We start from the raw sequence: 19,799 nt of genomic DNA, 5'->3' as shown, positions 1-19,799 counted from the left end.
TGACACCCAATCCACCTTGGCCGGCTCCTCGCGTATCGATCATAAATTCAGCTGGTTGTCCCACCAGACCCTTCTCCAGGCCGGGGCCAAAGGCTCGTACCTTATTCGAATCGCTGCCACTTAAACATTGTAATCGGAATGGTCGAGGGGTGATGGGTGTTCCGCCAAAACAAATACTTAGAAGATATTCACCCAGCTGCGTAGGGGTGAAATTCACCAGGAATCCTTCAGCGGTAGGGATGACATGGGCCTTGACACGACTACCCGAAGGGCTGGTTATGGTCACAGCCAAATCGGCCTTGGGTAGGCCATGGGTAATAATACGAAACTGCTGGAGACTATTTAACGGGGCAGCTTTTTCGTTTTAATTCGATAAATATAGGAAATGATGGACTTAATTTGTTTTCTATACTTTAGAGCTAGACATCGAGAACTTTCCGAGCAAAAGTTCCCTTACAAAATTTGTTGAGGTTATGTTTGTATGAATGATTTTTTGTGAGTTTATGTATGTGTGATACATTTTTGAGGTTAGGTGTGTATGAGGGTCTATACTTACTTGGTTCTAAGCCATCAACCTTAATTTTCGATACATCGATTTGTTGTTCAACCATTACTTTTTGTCCCAAAGGCACGGGTTGGCCACCATATGTCATGGTAGTGGTATAGGCCCCCTTAGTGGGTGGTATAACCTCAACGGAATATGTTTGATCTTCATTATCGATTATGCGGCAGGGTATTTCCACCTTCGTCTCTTCATGGACAATTTTCACCTTCAACTCCGCTTCGCCAGCATCACGGCAATCGACATTGAAATGTGTGGGAGCATTGGGATGGACACCTGGTTGGAACCAAGGGCCGAAGGCCTGCACCTTATTGGCATCAACGGGTAGGCCCACATAGACACGGTGTGGCGAATTGGCAGAGGCCACACCACCAAAGTTAACTGGGAGAGAAAACCGAAAAATATTAAAATCGGAAATTTAGATTCTCTATTGTGTCCGAACTTACCCTCCACAGTATGTGGTGTACCAGACACGGGGGTGTATGTACACAATTTCGTACCATCTGGCTGGTTCTTGACATCCACCGGCAATCTCTTGCCATAGATATCCTCCACAATAACATCCAAGGGTGCAGGGCCACCCTGGGTGGCATCCACAGTAAAACTGGTGGGCTCATTTATAGACACACCATTCTTTTCCAAACCCGGACCCCAGGCCTTAACCTTCTCAGGGTGGTAATCGGTCTTTGGCAGAATTTGTGTAATAAATGGCGACTTGGGTATATCCTCATTATCGCATAGAATGTGCACAGCATATTCACCCGGAGCTGTGGGATGATATTTGACCAAAGCGGAACCATCACCATTATCGTGACATTCAATTTCAGCCTGAGAAGGACCAGCTACTGTAAATCCTAAAGCACCAGTTTCACCATTGGTCTCCACCACAAAGGCAGCCGGGTAGCCGACAACACCGCCGACCAAACCAGGGCCAAAGGCTACAATATTGGAATCCTTCTTGGGGCCGACCTTAACCTCGAATGGGGACTTATTAATCTCCTGGCCGGCAAATGTTACCACCGCAACATATCTACCCTCTTTGTTGGGGAAATAATGACACTCATAGGTGTGGGCATCCAATTTGGTCATGGCCACATTTTCGTTCATGCCGCCGGGGCCAACAATTCTCACCTCAGGCAAACCTTCGCCAGCACCCTCAGTGTAAATCTTAAAGTCAGCATCATCGCCAACGCGCACACCATTGGGTTGTAGACCTCTACCAGAAGCTCTCACCCTCTTAGCATCGGACAAGGGGGCAATTTTCACGGGGAAGGGGCTATTAGGTATGGGTGTCCCCGCATAGAACACATTGACGGAATGCAAACCCTGCAGGGCCGAAACATATTCACAACGCCACACATCATTTTCCAATTGTCGAACCTTGGCAGCCACCGAGGTCTTATGATTGGCCGGGTCAATGATAATAACCTCAGGTACACCACGACCAGCATCGTGTGTCAAGATGTCAAAGAATGTGGGTTTGCTAATCACCACACCACTGGGTTGTATACCAGGACCGGTAACCTTTACCTTGGAAGCATCGCCGGCATGACCCTCAACCTTAACGGGGAAGGGAGACTTGGGAATATCACGGCCGGAGAATTTCACAATGACCTTGTGTTCACCCTCCATTTTGGGGATATACGAAATGGAATAGGTCAAATTCTTGTCATTGTTGAAACGGACATCGGCCTTTTCGACCAAACCATCGGGGGAAATAATTTCAACATCAACTTGGCCTGAAAAAAAAATCGAAATTAATTGAATATTTTTTAAAGAATGTTAAAAAAATATTTCCCGCCTACCTTTGCCAGCTGAGAAAGTTTCCACAGTGAAATTAGCTGGAGCACCAACAACTGGACCAATGGGTTCAATACCAGGACCATAAGCACGTACTCTACGATAATTAAAATAAATTTGTATTAATATTGGAATTTGAAATAAACAAAATTTTGATTTTTTTATAATAAACAATATAGCTTTCTACAGTGTTAGAATATTGGTGCCAGGATAATTTCAAATATTAGTTAGACAACATATTGAACAAGGCTTGGAAATTGAAGAAAAAAATTAAGTTTCAAAATCACAACACAGTTTGGTTAAAATTTAATGAGCCGCAATTCTTAGCAATGTTTTAATGGAAGCACAAGGTATTCGAAAAAAATTCAAAATTTAAATATTTTTAATAAATTTAATTTTTCGAAATTTAAAAAAAAATTAATTCGAATTTAATTTTATGCAAAATATTTAACAATGTTGAATAAAGTGCATTATCGAAAATAATTCCAAAAATATTGAAATTAAAAAAAAAAACTAAAAATTCAAAACTAGAAAAATTCGAAAATAATAAAAATCCAGTATAATTAATTTCGAAAATACAAAAAGTATAATAATATTAAAATAAAATGTAATATTGTAAAAATTAAATAAAAAATAAATAAAATTGTCTATTTTTTTTAAACACAGTTTGAATTCGAATATTTCAATTATTGAAAAAATAAATTGTTTTTTTTTTAATAATTAAAACGTAAAATTAATATTAATTAAATATAATTTGTTTTCCAATATAGGAAAATAAAAAAATTATTGCTTTAATAAATAAAAAAAAAAATAATAAAACAAAAAATTATATGCGCCCAACGTGGGGCTCGAACCCACGACCCTGAGATTAAGAGTCTCATGCTCTACCGACTGAGCTAGCCGGGCAGTTGCAGGCGCCTTGGCTAAGTGTATACAAAAGCCCAATGGCTACGTGTATAGCATCTATAAACACTAACAACAAACACAATTCTAATGAAAGATAAAAATAGAAAGTAACGTTTCTCTTAGAAACAAAATTTTAGCTTATTACATTCAAAATTATTTTTTCAATTAATTAAAACGATTCAATGTTAACATAGAGCTTTTGTCGTAGCTAGAACAACATAAAGCTTTTTTTGAACAGCATATTCAGAATTATTTTCAAATAAAGCTTTTTCGGAATACAGAAACAAAACTTTTTTTAATTGAGAACGGAAACTAATAGGAAATGTTGAACTCTATTTGTATTTGTCTGTTTGCAATGAAAGTTTTGCCAGAGGAGGCAAAAAAGAGCACACACACACTTACACGGCTATACCATGAACATAACAACATTTTGGATTGCACCTTTTTCCCCTTGCAAACCCGAGAACACAAATATCAACACATTTACATGAAATTACGCACATATTTATATAAAATTATATTAATTGAACAATATTTTTGTAATTTATATTATTTTTAACTTATTTCCATATCTCTTTTGTTAATTATTTGCAATATTTTATTGGAACACCAAATTTAACGACCGAATTGACTGAAGTGAGCGAGAGAACTAAACCGAATGCCGTACTGATAAAATAAAAGAGAGAGAGAAAGCAACCAAAAATGGCAGCCCTGTTCATGATATGTCAGTGATCATTTGCAGGTGCATCTTAACTATTAACGTATGCTTATGGAATATAATTCGGTTTATTTAATGTATTTTGCATGTTTATTATATATATATATATAATAAATATTTTCGGATTAAATAAATCCAGAAACAATAAAAATAATAATAATTTCAAAAATGTACTTTCGTTTATGCTGCTATATTAACGATTTACGGTAAGTAGTTGGACAAAAAGTTCGGGTTGTTATGTAGATATTGATATTTACAATTAATGATACATTTGTTAAACAATTAATTAGTTTAATAAATAAATAACTGTTCATAAAGACATACTAACTAAATAAAGGCAAATTATCTAAATAAATAAACAAATGAAATACTCAATATATATTTTAAAAAGACTTTTTGTATGATTCCGATTCAGTATTTTTCAGCATTTGGGCACGTTTCTCAACCAAACCAGCTGTAATTTAGTATTTTGGATTTTACTGTGTAGAAAATTTTCTTACAAAAGAATATCAATATTGGATCACTTTATAGGGTAGCCCCAATATAACGGTACCTCCCAATATTTGGTAGTTTTTGAGCACGTTTTTCAAAAGAATTGGCTCTAATTTGATATTTTGAGGCTTTTGGACAGGTTTTTCAACCTTATCTGCTGTGGGTTGTTGTTGATGTGTAGGCATGAGATAAGGCTGAGTTTTTGGAAATTCGAACTAGAAGGGTACGAAAAGTACTAAAATGTGGTTGTTGGTGAATGGATAGAGCTGGAATCTTTAAATGTGGATATAAGGTTATTTATTATTGGAGTAGTTTTGGAAATTCGTACTTATGGGTACGAACAGCACAAAATTTAGTACAATTTGGACTTTGGTGAACGGGTAGAAGTCGAATCCTGAAAGTTGCAACTTAGGTTACTGTGTGAGTGTAGGAAATGTACAGAATGGTACCAAATCTGGTATAATTTGGTTTTTAATGAACAGACAGAGCTAGAATTCTTAAATTTGGACTTACGATTACTATTTGAAAGCAGGATTGAGGTATATTTGGAAATTTGTACGAAAAGTACTAACTTTGGTACAATTTGGACTTTGGTGGAATTAAGATAACTGTTAGAGTGTAGGATTGATGTATTTTTAAAAATTCTTACTTATGAGTATGAAAAGTACAGTATATATCGGATATAAGAAATTTAAAAAAGTCGGCGATTTCTTTCTTATATGCGTTTTTCTTATATGAAGCAATTTTTACACTAATGAGATGTAAAAAGGCTCGGTGTTTTTGATAATCTTTCTTATATGAGATGTGCTTATATCCGATATCTACTGTACTAACTTTGGAATAATTTGGATTTGGTTGAATCCTGAGAATTTAGATTACTGTTGAAGTGTAGTACTGAGCTATGGATAAAACTTTGGAGACTCGAATTTATGTGTACAAATAGTAAATAAAATAGAAAATGCACTAAATTTGGACTTGGGTAACGGGGAGAGCTGGAAACCTAAAATTTAGAATGTGGGTAACTGACGGAAAGTTAGAAAGAAGTACCAAAGGGTTTTTGTCACTAACTGGTACTAAATTTAGTGGTGGTAGGTAGTTTTGAAAATGTAAATGTGGAACCTGTACGTATTTGCTAAAATGTATAATTGGAATTCTGATCTATTTTTAATCTGTGTAATGGAAATAAGAAAGAGATTTCGGAAAATAGTGCTTATGTGTATGAAGAGTACTAAATGGTAATAAACTTGACATTAGATGTAGGAATAGAGATGGAATTCAGAACAATAGTACAACAAATGATACGTATTCTCGATTTCCATATGAAATATATATTTTTTGTATTCCTTTTCGCTATAGAAAATTTTCAATATTGGTTCAAATTTCCGGGAAGTCTCCATATCATGGTGCACCCAATTTTCCGGTATTTTGGGGGCTTCATCACGTTTTTTAAACCGAAATTACACTAATTTGAGGTTTCAGGCTCACGTGGGGTTTCAATCTTCGTACCAAAAAGTTATTAATGCAGGGTTACGTTTTGGTGAAGCTACCATATTACGGTACCTCCGCACTGATCAATATAGGTTCATGTTTTAACATAGCTTACATATAAGGGCAAAGGGCGGTATGTCATTATATTTAAGGTTTTAGCGGCATTTTATCATTGCATTGGCTGTAATTTGTCATTCCTTGATACTGGAGGGCAAAATATATTATTTTGCGAAAAATGGTCTGTGTTGCCCGTAAAATGAGCCGGCGTTAAAATAAAACACAAAATTTCTAAGAGCACTCCTTGTGCGTAAATATTTTAATTTATTTCTCTACGAAAGAGCAAGCGAGCGAGCGAGCGAGCGCTTTAAAATAATTTTGTTTGACACCGGCCTTTTACTGACTGCCCTGATGTTTTACAATTATTTTCTAATGACCGCAGATGCCTACGTGATACATAAACGTAGTCCGTTATAATTTATAAACAACTTGTTTAGTACTTATTTCGTATGTACATATGCACGTGTGTGCATACGAATATGTGTAAAGCAAGAATAATCTATTTACAAATATATGTAAATCAGTATGTGACAATTGGTAAATTTAAGAATTTAGTGGGAAGTATACCCATATCATAAATTTAAAAAAAAAATCTAAGTGATTATTAAATATCATGAGGATATCGGCGACAACATTCTCCCCCTCGTAAAGGAGCCAACGGGACGAGTTTACCGCTTATTTTTGTCGACGTCTAGTTTAGCTATCTTTGCTGTTGGTCTTTGGAAGATACCACTTTGTGTTTGAACTGTAACCTGTCGCACTTGACCGTCCTTCGCCATGAGGATGTCGATTATTCTGCCTTTTGGCCAGCAGTGTCGTGGTAGATTCTCATCAACTATAATAACGATGTCCCCTACTTCTAGTGGAGTTGCTTTTTCATACCATTTTCCTCGTCTGGTGATCGTTGGTGTATATTCTTTGACCCAGCGATGCCAAAATTTATCCGCAAACTGTATAGTACAGTTCCATCGCTGTCGTAAGTCAATTTCTTTGTAGTTGACGGGCTTGAGGCCAGTCGATGATCCTAGTAATAGGTGATTTGGTGTGAGAGCCTCATCATCGCATGATTCGAGTGATACGAAAGTTAGTGGTCTGGAATTTATCATGAACTCGACTTCAGCTAAGGCGCCTCTTAAGGTCTCGTCATTGAAATTCATGTGAGGACAAATGTTGTATAGAGCGGTTTTGACCGAACGTACGAGCCTCTCCCAGGCTCCACCCATGTGGGGCGCTGCTGGTGGGTTAAATTTCCACTTGATGCCATCAAATGCTTTCGAGGTTGCTGTGTGATCGACTTCGGCACTAAACACTTTGGATGCTGACTTAAAATTCGTTCCGTTGTCGGTGTATATTTCTCTTGGAATTCCTCTTCGAGCCATAAAATTGTTGATGCACATGACACAGGAACTGGTATCGAGGCTGTGAGCAATTTCGATATGTACTGCTCGTAGGGTGAGACATGTAAATAAAGCGCCCCATCTTTTCTCCTTTCTTCTACCAACGGTGACGTATAGCGGTCCGAAGTAGTCAATACCAGTAAACGTAAATGGCTTTTCATAACATGCTAGTCTAGCAGGTGGAAGCGAAGCCATTTGTGGCATTATTGGTGATGCTGTTGAATTTTTGCATCTTTGACACGATTTTCTAACGAACTTGTAGAGTATTCTTAGCTTGGGTATGAAATATCTACTTTTAATATTGTTGATGACGGTTTCATGTGACATATGGTGATATGTTTCATGTGCAAAGCGAACTAGTAGAAATGTCACATGGTGTTTGGTAGGGAGAATTATTACATCTTCGTGATTTAGGAATGATGCACGGCCTTTGGCCCTTAATACGCCCTCGTCATCTAGAAAGATATTCAAAGATATTAATTTGCTGTCTTTCTCAATATTCTTACCGCTTTTTAAATGATGTATTTCATCATAAAACGCGCTCTGCTGTGCGTTTTTGAACAATATGGTTTTTGCCTGATGTAGTATTTCGAACGAGATACCTTCGGGGGGTTTGAGTCCTTCACATCGCGCTTTAAGTTTTCTCATGTAGAGAATAAATGTTGCCAGCGCTCTATAAAGCCTTCTCCAGTTGGAGAAATATTCAACGTTGAATTTGGCGTTACTTCCAGCTTTGTTGATAAGCAATAAATGGTGTCTCATCTCTTCTTTACTGCATTCGCCTAAATTATTGCAAGTTGGCCATGTAGATACATCTTTTTGTAGAAATTTAGGACCACCGAACCATAATGACATCTCCCAATGTGTCTGTACCTTTGTTGCTAGATCAGCCGGATTCATTTTAGAGGGCACCCATCGCCATTGAGTTACATCCGTAGTTTCTAGTATTTCACCAACACGATGCATAACAAATGGTTGAAACCTTTTTGGATCCATTCGTAGCCACTGCAGAACTGTCTTCGAGTCAGACCAGAAGTACTTTCCGGTGAAATTTATGCGTTGAATATTTGCGACCTTGTTTGCTATCCTAACGCCAACAACGGCAGCTTGTAGCTCCAATCTTGGTATTGAGATCGGCTTTAATGGAACCACCTTTGACTTGGCAGCGGTGATAGCAACGTCATAATTGCTTTGATTTGCAATTCGAATGTAGCAGACTGCGGCATAAGCATCTTCACCAGCATCGACGAAAGTATGAAGCTCCACCTGAGTCGCCTCATTCAGCTGTTGCGAATAACAGCGAGGTATTTCCACAGAAGCTATGTGAGCAATAACTGTCTTCCATCTGTGCCACTTTGGTAATAATGTATCGAATAGTTCCGCATCCCAATCGATGCCAGATCGCCAGACTTCTTGTAGAAGGATTTTCAAGGTTGTTGTGTAGCATGATATTAATCCCAGTGGGTCAAAAATTGACATTAGAACCTGAAGCAGCTCTCTTTTTGTGGGAACTACATCACCAACAAATACATCACGACGAAGCCTGGCAAATCTGAAAATATAGACAAAGGAGTCTTTATTTGGATCCCAATACATACCCAGAACCTTTTCTGTTTCTGCTAGATCTTTTGGGGATTGATTTTGATCAAGTCCTTCCTTCAGATGGGTGATGACTTCGCTGCTATTTGATGACCAATTTCTGATGTGGAAACCTGCCGCTGCGTGAATGAGTTTTACATGCGTCGCCAGCTCGATAGCTTGTTGATTGCTGTCTACACTATCGATGAAATCGTCTACGTAGTGATTATTCTGAATAGCCTCTACTGCTCTTGGATATCTTTCTTTAAATTGTTCAGCGTTAAAATTACGCACGTAATGAGCGATGCATGGAGCACATGAAATGCCAAACGTTAAAGCTTTCATGGCGTAAACACTTGGGTTGGGAATTTCATCGTTCTTGTCCCACCATAAAAATCTTTGCGCGTGCACATCCCGGTCTATTACATTTATCTGGTGGAACATTTCTGCTATATCACCACAAACTGCAACTTTACCCACACGGAAATTCAGCAACACGTCGAATAAAGATTTTAGTAGGTCTGGTCCACTGTTTATAAAATCGTTGAGGCATACTCCATTTGATTTGGCGGCAGCGTCCCAAACCATTCTTATTTTGTTGGGTTTATTAGGATTTTTAATAATGAATATTGGTAGATACCAAACACGATCTAATGATGAATTAATTTCATTTTCATTTAACTTTTTGGCGTATCCTTTCGATAACAAATTATCTATTTGGCCTTGTAACAAGATTTTTAAATTTGGATCTTTTATAAACTTTCGATTCAAACACATGAGACGTTTATAGGCAGTATTATAACTTTCAGGTAATTTACTCGCATCGTTGTTCCACAACAATCCCGCTTCGTAGCGTGTGCCTACCTTTTGACACGTAGTCTTCAATGTTTGAATAGCCTTAGCATCCTCCGGAGAGAGCATAGATTTTTTGTTTGGCTCTTCTAGACTGAAATTATTCTTTATCATTTGATGTAATTCGTTGTATTGTTTTTCACATTCACAATGATGAATATTGAGCCATTCACTTTGGTAAGCGCTTCCACTATTGCCTTGAATTGTCCAACCTAATCTTGTTTTTGTGGCAATCGGTTGATTCCACTGCCCTTCACGGATCTTTAGTGGTATTGCGACACTCCAATTATTTAACCCAATCAAAATACTCGGTCTTACATTTTTATAAGACTGTATGGGAAGTCCTTCCAAGTAGGGGTATCTTTCCACAATCTCCATCATATTTAATGTTTGTTGAGGTAGATCCAAATTCTCCACTGTATGCACAGAATTTAATTTAAATTTATTACCATTTGTAATATTCGAGATGTCAATCGATGTTCTTAGAGATGATTTTTCTTGACGAGTGGTATTGCCAGTCCATTTGAGGCACAATGATTGTTCCACGCCGTCTAGATCTAGTAGATCGAATGTGTTCTTTTCTATTAAAGACACAGAAGATCCCTCATCAAGAAAAGCGTATGTATTAATGAAGCCATTTTTCTTATGAAGACGAATCGGTATGATTCTGAAAATTTTCGATTGATTCTGCTCTTCTGTGGAATGGGAATTAATTGTTTCACCTGTAGTGTTATTTGATGGTGCATTTTGGCTTGTGGATGGTAATGGATTACTGTCATATTTGTGAAGTAATTTGTGGTGCCTTATATTGCAACCATCAATACCGCATTCTTTACTGGCAAAACATTTGCCTTTATGTTTATTCAAACACTGTCGGCACAAATTATTTTTCTTTACAACATCCCATTTTCTTGGTAATGTAAGCCCTTTGAAATCACTACACACTGACACCCTGTGATCACTTTCACACACATAGCACTTCACCTTGAAACCAGATTTTTCTTCTGAATGTGCATTAACGTTTGCGTTTTTAATCGTTGGAACGGCTGAAACAACTGTGCTTGCAGCTTCGGCGATTTGAAAAATCCAATCGCTGAAAGTTTTCACTATTGGCACACGATCGTCTTTTGGGTACATGGCCCAGTTTAACTTATATTGGCTAGACAGTTTATCAACAAATTCTTTAACTAACATGGGGTTATTCATATGGGATTCCATTTTGCACGCCTCCATGGTGGAATATATATTTTTTACACTAAGTGCGAGATCAATCATCGACTCCAGCTTATCTTTCGGTGGTGGTAACTTCCTTGCCTTTTCAATTACCCGTTCCAATATATGTTCTGGGCGTCCAAAATACATTCTCAAAGTCTGAATTATTTCAGGCACCATTGTAGGTAACATGAGCTTACTCTTTACCAGTTCTTTGGCTCTCCCTTTAAGGCAAGCTTGAAGCCGCACTAAATTTTCCACATGGGAATAACCAGCTACAGAGGTGCTATTTTCGAAAGAACTGATAAATAGCGGCCATTCTTCAGGATCACCGTGGAAGTGCGGCAAATCACGGGGAATCGCTTGCCGCGCAGCTAACTGCGTTGACGTAGGTCCCGAAACCAAGTTCCAGTTACCTGTTTGGTTTACATTTGTTTGTTGAATCAGTTCACATCCATTTATTTGAGACAAAATTTGATATTTCTTTTCCAGGAATTCCTGTTGTAAACGTTGCTGTTCTTCCAACAATTTCAGCTGTAAATCTACTTGCGCTGTCAAAGTAGCGTTCTGTTGAGAAGAATTAGTTTTTTGTTGAACTTTGCTAAATTGAAATAGCGAGCTTGGGGCTGCAGTAGATGTCGAAGGATTTGTTTTTAATGGACCTCCTGTAGAGTAGATCAGCTGTGTGTTGCCTCTGCTGTTCTGTGTGTTAGATAAGGTACTGATTCCGTTGCTCCCCTTTACCGATGAAGTTGAAACTACATTTATCGGCGGTAAAATCCCATAACCAATTTCATCTGTGATCGTACTTGCCAATTGCTGCGTCTCTCCTGTCGTTGTCGGTGACGACGTTGCTTGCGGCTGTTTAAGCAGATCCATAGAATTCGGTATAGCTGGATTATCTACTGTATGAGCTGTGGCATTAGTTCCTGCTGCATCAGTGTTGCAATTGCAGCCTTCACAATTCCAACTTATATTGGCAACTCCACTATTCACTGCAACACAATCGTAGTGATACCACTGATCACATTTGTCGCATTGTACCATGCGGTCATTGTCGACTGCATTGCATTTTTTGCAATTAAACTCAACTTCGTTTTCAGCCATTTATTTTTTACTTTATTTGAACTTGTGGTCTTCTTGCCTCTTTTTTCTTTTGTTTCACAAAATATTTTATTTTTTGTAAAGAGTTACAAAATTATTTTAAAGAATGTTGCCCGTAAAATGAGCCGGCGTTAAAATAAAACACAAAATTTCTAAGAGCACTCCTTGTGCGTAAATATTTTAATTTATTTCTCTACGAAAGAGCAAGCGAGCGAGCGAGCGAGCGCTTTAAAATAATTTTGTTTGACACCGGCCTTTTACTGACTGCCCTGATGTTTTACAATTATTTTCTAATGACCGCAGATGCCTACGTGATACATAAACGTAGTCCGTTATAATTTATAAACAACTTGTTTAGTACTTATTTCGTATGTACATATGCACGTGTGTGCATACGAATATGTGTAAAGCAAGAATAATCTATTTACAAATATATGTAAATCAGTATGTGACAATTGGTAAATATCATAAATTTAAAAAAAAAATCTAAGTGATTATTAAATATCATGAGGATATCGGCGACAACAGTCTGAGTTTTTATATAGCTCCCAAAGGTCCCGCCCGATTTAAGGAAATTGGAATCCTTTATAATCTGGTGGAAAAAATATTTTCTTTTTAGTTTCTGTTATTAAATTAAAAAATATTAAAAATTATATTCGATTTTTGAGATTTAACATTTAAAATAATAGTTTAAAGAAATTTCCTTTGGATATTTCTGATCTCAGCACTTTCTTAATGTGTGATATATATATATATATAGAAGAAGACTATTTTAAAACAAAATAGTAAAGGAAAACCTGTGTGTTTTGCAATTCGCAAATTTCATTACGCGAACAACTTGCAATAAAATGTTCTTTTTTAATAAAGGGCAATTGATATGACAACAAGCCTTAAATAAAATTTTAAAATTGATCCTACTTTTATTCGAAATTATTAATAATAAAAATCGCTTTAATAATAACAGCAATGACATATTGTTTCAATAATTATGTTTTTTTTATATATTTGTTGTTATATACAATTTTATCTCCTAATAAATAATGTCCGAAAAATTTTAATTTTCCTCAATAAAAATATTTTTATTTTGCTTAACCGCCACCATTACAAACTAGCTAAACATTCATATCCTACTACATCTACAATAAATTCTATTTCATTAATGTTCTCCTTTATAATTATATCCATTACAATAAATGCCACAATTCAAACAAGTAGCATTTCTAGTCAAAACTCATTTACATTTCATCTCCTTCATTTAAACACAACTCCCCATTAATCACTTCCACATACGTCAAACGCTAAGATGCACCTGTACAGATGTGATCAATGAGAACAATGATAAAAGTCAAATAATAACGTAACTCTTTACTCTCAATTGTCTCTCCTAACTGACAGAAATTTTGCGACTTAGTTTTTTAGTTCTTTCGTCGTGTTAAAACTGTTCGGTTGTGTCGTGTCTCCGTCGTAATATTGTAAATAAATTAAGAAAAAATATAAATAAAGTGTTTAAATGTCAAAGAAAAATATATTCTGTGTGTGTCTATCATAAAATTCATAAACAAAAATAAGTAAAAAGGCAATAAAATCTTTTTATTAAATTGCTCTGTACACAAAATGCAGCAGCAAGCGCAAGTGTGTATGTGTGTATCAAATCAAGTGCGTTCCTTTTGTTTTTGCAAAGCTCTCCTCTAAAAAAGGCGCAAATATATCAATTGTGTATATGTATGTGTTGCATTTTTTGGTTGCTATGCTTTCTTGTATCAAGAGCGTGTTCGGTTGAAAAAAATGTTTAACAGAAAAGCTTTATAATTCAAGCTTCTTAAAAAAATATCCGTTTCTGAATTCGCGATGTTATTGTTGTGGTATTTGCAAAAGCTCTTTGCAAATACCACATAAATTATTCTGTTAAATTTCTTTTATTTCCTTCGTTCAAAAAAATGTGCCATGTTACCGCGATTCTGTTAAGAAGCTCTATGTTAAGTTCAAAATAATCTCATTTCCGTTGTTTGTGATTTTTTTTTTTTGGTTGTGTTCACTAACACATTCGTGTGTATGCGTGTGTGCTTATTAGAATGTTTATGATGGGGATTAAAGAAAAAAAATCGCGCTCAGTAAAATGGCAAAAGAAGAAGAATTATTTTATTTTGATTTGAGAGTTGAAGTCTACAGTGCAACAGGGAGAGTCTAAATAAACGATTTTTAATAAACAAGGGAGAGATTTATTTTTCTAAATGTACATTTTTTAATGTCAAATACATATTGTGTAATAAAATCACTATAAAATCAAAAGGAATCAATGGAATAATTTATTTTTTCTAAGAGTACTGTTGATATTTTAGGTATTATTTTAAAATTACAATTTTAGTGGACAGTTGTAAAAATGTTCAAAATATTTATAGAGACTAAAAAAAAGTTTCCATAAATTTCCCTTCACCACTTTTGCCTACAAACTGACAACTGCCGCAATTAAAATTGCCTAGATATGTAATTATGGTGAAACGGAATTAAAAAATATTCACAGGGAAGTGATTTACTGTCAAAGTAAACCTTTCAATTTTAGGAAAAATTAATTTAAAGTTTATATTTCCGCACAAAGAACACAGCGGGTCCTTACTTTGGATATTTCGATCGAATCCATGGTATAATTACAGAAGGTAATCTCATTTAAGAAATTAACAATGGCAACCCTTTTTAATTTGGAAAATAAATTCCATAAAATTTTACTCATGTCGAATGGCATATTCTCAAAAAATCTCAATTTTTATAACCTCCACCATAGCATGAAGGGTATATTAATTTTGTCATTCCGTTTGTAACTCGTCGAAATATTCATTTCCGACCCTATACATTATATACATATATTCTTGATCAGAGTAAAATTCTAAGACGATATGTCCGACATGTCCGTACGTCTGTTGTAATCACGCTATCTTCTGAAAATTTGCATATCTTTGTCTTTTGTCTGCAGGCAGGTCAAGTTCGAAGATGGGATTAATCGTTCCACGTTTAGGCATAGCTCCCGTATACCCAAATTTTCGGTATTTTGGGGTTCTAGAGCGCGTTTTCCAACCGCTGAAATTTGGTACATTTGGTTCCTATTGGGTACTAAATGTCTCCACAAAAAATTATGAATATAGGTCCACTTTTTCTGGTAGCCCCCATATAACGGTACCTCCTAATTTTCAGGATTTTTGGAGTTCTTCTTTTTCCACCGAAATGGCTGAAATTTAGTATTTTGAGTTCTTAATAGGTACCAAATCTCTCCACAAAATGTTATGAGTATAGGTCCATTTTTTCGGATAGCCTCCAATTTTCGGTATTTTTGGGTTCTTGAGCGCGTTTTTCTACCGAATTCGCTGCTATTTGGTATTTTGTAGTCGTATATGGTAAAAAATCTCCCCACCAAAAATTATTTTGGGGTAGTCCCCAAATAACCCCCTTTTTTATATTAAAATAGTTGTCTAATTTGTTCCGCGTTTTGGTTTTGGTTCCAAGAGTCTGTCGTAATCATTTCACCTGCGGAGGATATGGAGATAAAAAGCTAGAACTATGTATGAACTATAACCCGCATTTAGCCCTAGCCCCTGTGTGGAAGGTACAAGAAGGAGTGGACCGATATTCCCCATCTTTGAACTTGAACTAAGTTAGGATGAAATCACATTTTCTGAAACGGATTTGTTCCAAAGAAACATAGAGTCTAGAACCAATATTTCGATGAGCCATAAGGCTGAGGGTATATTTATCCATTAAAAATTTCTGAAATTAGTATTATGGTTTACATAATGGGTGTGTAGAAATGTCGGTGAAAGTCCACTTTTTGGTATTTCCCCCATATTTGCATTTCAAGTACCTGTCAGTATATCTAAGGTGGAGGGAGGGTATCTACAGTTAGGCCCGGCCGAACGTAACGCTTTTTCACTTGTTGTACTTTTCATGTAGTTTTAGTATTATCTGACACCTGCGGACTAAGAGAGACTTTTACCCTAAATATCAAGCTCACTCCTTTCCTTCACAATGTATACAATTGTACCCCGCTTTGTATGAACATTTCTAAAATAACAACAATTAATAAAAAATAAAATTTCAAAAAAAAAAAGGAATTCAGGATTTCATCCAAAGATGATATTCTAATATTTTAACCTTGCATAAATGAAGACCACATACGGACTATATAGACTCAAATATATTTGTAAATTCCCTTCAAGAATCCCCTTTTGAAAAATCAGTCATCCAAAAATTAATTTACAACAAAAAAGGTAATTTTGATTTAATTATTGCACAAGCTAACATTTATACCCAATTTGAAGCAAATATGGACTGTATCGGTCCACTCCTTCTAATACATCCCCAAAATGGGTAAGAAAATCATTAAAATTTATTAAAATCATCCCCACGCCTTATGTTCCTTATGTTGGCCATACAACCAAGTACAATGAGTGCAATATATGTAACGCCTAAAAGTATGCTACACAAGTTGTTCACTTTTCCCTCTCTCTCATGAATGACCATTCACAATGGTACTCTAATGATCATTTGTGTGCTATGAAATAAATTAAGAGGTTTAGTTGATTTTTTTCAAATTTTCCGATTAAAATCCGGCTTATATCGATCGGCATGAACTATTTTGCAAAGTAGCTATATAAATATATATTTTTTTATAATTGAAATTAGCATTAGTAGTGCGAGGGCATTAAAATTCTCGGCAGTTATTTGGATGCCGGTCTAGTCGTTGTCTCTAGACAAAAAATGCGATTAACCAGTCATTCCCAGGTGGCGTGGAAGGCATTAAAATTCTGGTAAAACACTTCAAACGCTAATTTAGAGCAGAATTGTTTAAAAGTGAGCATTGCTTGTGACAACAACAATGGCAGCAACAACGACAAGAAGACATACAATATGGAGGGAATACAAATATTTGCGTGACGTTTTTTAGCAAAAAATTGAAAAAATAAAAAAACTTCTCATTGAGAAAACCAATAGAGCGCTTAGAAATACAGGCAAGCGTTTGGGAGAGCGTAACGTAATTTTTGTTTGTCAGCCAGGTAGAAAAAAAAGCGTTAACGAAATTCCAATTTATTGGCAAGAAGAAGAAAATCATAAAAAATAAAATAGAAAGAATGGGGAGCAAAAAATTTGTTGTAGCCAAAAAATAAAGTACAAACAAAACAACTGGACAACGGCAAAAATTTCAACAAAAACAAATTCAAAGCATTCCCAGACTTACCGCGGTGGAGGAATGCTGAGAGTTGGAGGAGAGGGTTTTTTTTCAACGTTTCGATTTTAAAGAGGGGAGTTCAGGTTTTATTTTCGGGCAAAATTCATAGGAGATTTTAACAAGAACAACAACAAGAAGTGTTTTTGTTGGAGGTATAGATTTTTTTGTAGGTTGGAGATTTTTTTTTTCAGTCAAAAATCGGGGTATGCATAAATCCAATTTTTGTTGTTGTTGTTATTTTCAAAATACAAATTTAAGAACAGCAGCCCAAAAATTGTTTTTTTTTCAAATTTGTTTGTTGAGTATAGGAATTTAGATTGGATGGATTTGGATACATACAAACGGAGTAGATTGAGTAGTTGGTTGATTGGTTGTTGGGTAAATTTGTTGTTGGTGAGAAATAATACACAAGAAACAAAAACAATTTGAGTATGTTGTTGAATATTGAATTTTTAAAAAATAAAACGTAAATAGTACAGAAAGAGAGAAAGAAAGAATTAAAAAACATAAAAAAATTAGAAATCCATTTTGAAATTAGACAAAAATATAGAAGAAAACAGGAATGAAAAAACACATGGAACGAAAAAATATGGTGAACACAAGGAATGGGGTTTCTTGTTTAAAATTTATATCTACATGATTTGCAAAGGGTCCAGAAATCCCTTTTTTGATATTTTTTTTTTCTCTGACTCACCTATTTGGATTAGTCTTGGGTCTCAATGGTGCACCCTGCTTCAACTTGGCATTGGGATATTGTGACAAATATGTCATCATCGATTGTTCATCAACATTGGGATTAACCAATTCTTCGGGTTTGATCAGTTGGCGGACATTCAACCAATCATCAGCCAGACCCATAGCTTCGGAGGCATTTTGTACGGCATCCTTGGGATCCCACATTTCCCAATCGGGACACAGACCAGGGGCACAGGCATCAACCAAAGCACCAACAGCCTTACCGCTGGTCCAATCATTGGTGAAGTTCTTAATTGGCAGATCGGGTATTTTGCCATGGATCCAATTGAGCAATCTGGAGGGAAAAGAGGGGAAGAAAAGAGAAAATTATTAATATAAGACAATTTTTTTAAAAATATTTTTTGAAGGCTTGGATTTTTAAAAAAAATATTTTTTGAAGGCGTGGATTTTTGTAAAAAATATTTTTTGATGGAGCGGATTTTTTAAAAACTATTTTTTGAAGGCGTTGGTTTTTTTTTTTAAAAACATTTTCTGAAGGCTTTGATTTTTTAAAAAAAATCTTTGAAGGCGTGGATTATTTAAAAAAAAAATTTCAAGGCGTGGATTTTTTAAAAAAATATTTTTTCAAGGCGTGAATTTTTTAAAGAAATATTTTTGAAGGCGGGAATTTTTTAAAGAAATATTTTTGAAGGCGTGAATTTTATAAAAAAAAATTGAAGACGTGGATTTAAAAAAAAATAAAAATATTTTTTAAAAATGTATTTTTAAAAAAAAATATTTTTGAAGACGTGGATTTTTTAACAAATATTTTTTGTAGGTGTGGATTTTTAAAGAAATATTTTTTCAAGGAGTGGATTTTTTAAAAACATATTTTTTCAAGGCGTGGATTTTTTAAAAAAATATTTTTTTCAAGGCGTGGATTTTTAAAAAAATATTTTTTTCAAGGCGTGGATTTTTAAAAAAATATTTTTTCAAGGCGTGGATTTTTTAAAAAAATATTATTTCAAGGCGTGGATTTTTTAAAAAAATATTTTTTCAAGGCGTGGATTTTTTAAAAAAATATTTTTTCAAAGCGTGGATTTTTAAAAAAATATATTTTTTTCAAGGCGTGGATTTTTAAAAAAATATTTTTTCAAAGCCTATTAAAAAAATATTTTTTCAAGGCGTGGATTTAAAAAAAACATATTTTTTCAAGGCGTGGATTTTTTAAAAAAATATTTTTTCAAGGCGTGGATTTTTTTAAAAAAAATATTTTTTCAAGGCGTGGATTTTAAAAAAAATATTTTTTGAAGGCATGGATTTTAAAAAAATATATTTTTTGTAGGCGTGGATTTAAAAAAAATATATTTTTTGTAGGCGTGGATTTAAAAAAAATATATTTTTTGTAGGCGTGGATTTAAAAAAAAAAATATTTTTTGTAGGCGTGGATTTAAAAAAAAATATTTTTTGTAGGCGTGGATTTAAAAAAAAAATTTTGTAGGCGTGGATTTAAAAAACAAAATTTTTGAAGGCGTGGATTTAAAAAAAAAAATATATTTTTTGTAGGCTAAATCCAAAAAAATATATTTTTTGAAGGCGTGGATTTTGTAAAAAATATTTTTTGAAAGCGTGGATTTTTTTAAAAAAATGTTTTTTGAGGGCGTGGATTTTTTAAAAAAAATTTTTAAAGGCGTGGATTTTTTAAAAAAATTGTTTAAAGGCGTGGATTTATTAAAAACATTT

General features: G+C 35.0%; 1 protein-coding gene and 1 non-coding gene across 4 annotated transcripts in view; both read right to left on the bottom strand.

The window, feature by feature from the left end:
* Positions 1–18,407, bottom strand: part of LOC133335579 (filamin-A) — a 67,879-nt gene extending 49,472 nt beyond the window's left edge. For all 3 annotated transcript variants that reach the window (XM_061543889.1, XM_061543890.1, XM_061543891.1), the window contains exons 1-5: positions 18,076–18,407; positions 17,391–17,405; positions 2,368–2,459; positions 1,009–2,301; positions 557–943 (exon numbers count right to left, since the gene is read on the bottom strand). In XM_061543889.1, the coding sequence (XP_061399873.1) occupies positions 557–943; positions 1,009–2,301; positions 2,368–2,459; positions 17,391–17,405; positions 18,076–18,281 (1,993 nt within the window). In that variant the 5' untranslated portion in view covers positions 18,282–18,407. The remainder of the gene's footprint in view (positions 1–556; positions 944–1,008; positions 2,302–2,367; positions 2,460–17,390; positions 17,406–18,075) is intronic.
* Positions 3,196–3,268, bottom strand: Trnak-cuu (transfer RNA lysine (anticodon CUU)). Its single transcript has one exon. It is a non-coding gene; the product is annotated as a tRNA-Lys (tRNA).
* Positions 18,408–19,799: the final 1,392 nt, after the last annotated feature.

Source organism: Musca vetustissima, unplaced genomic scaffold, assembly GCF_032173495.1.
Source record: "Musca vetustissima isolate MV318-11 ecotype Yass unplaced genomic scaffold, APGP_CSIRO_Mvet_v1 utg17712, whole genome shotgun sequence".
Taxonomy (NCBI): domain Eukaryota; kingdom Metazoa; phylum Arthropoda; class Insecta; order Diptera; family Muscidae; genus Musca; species Musca vetustissima.
This window is presented reverse-complemented; position numbering and strand designations above follow the sequence as displayed.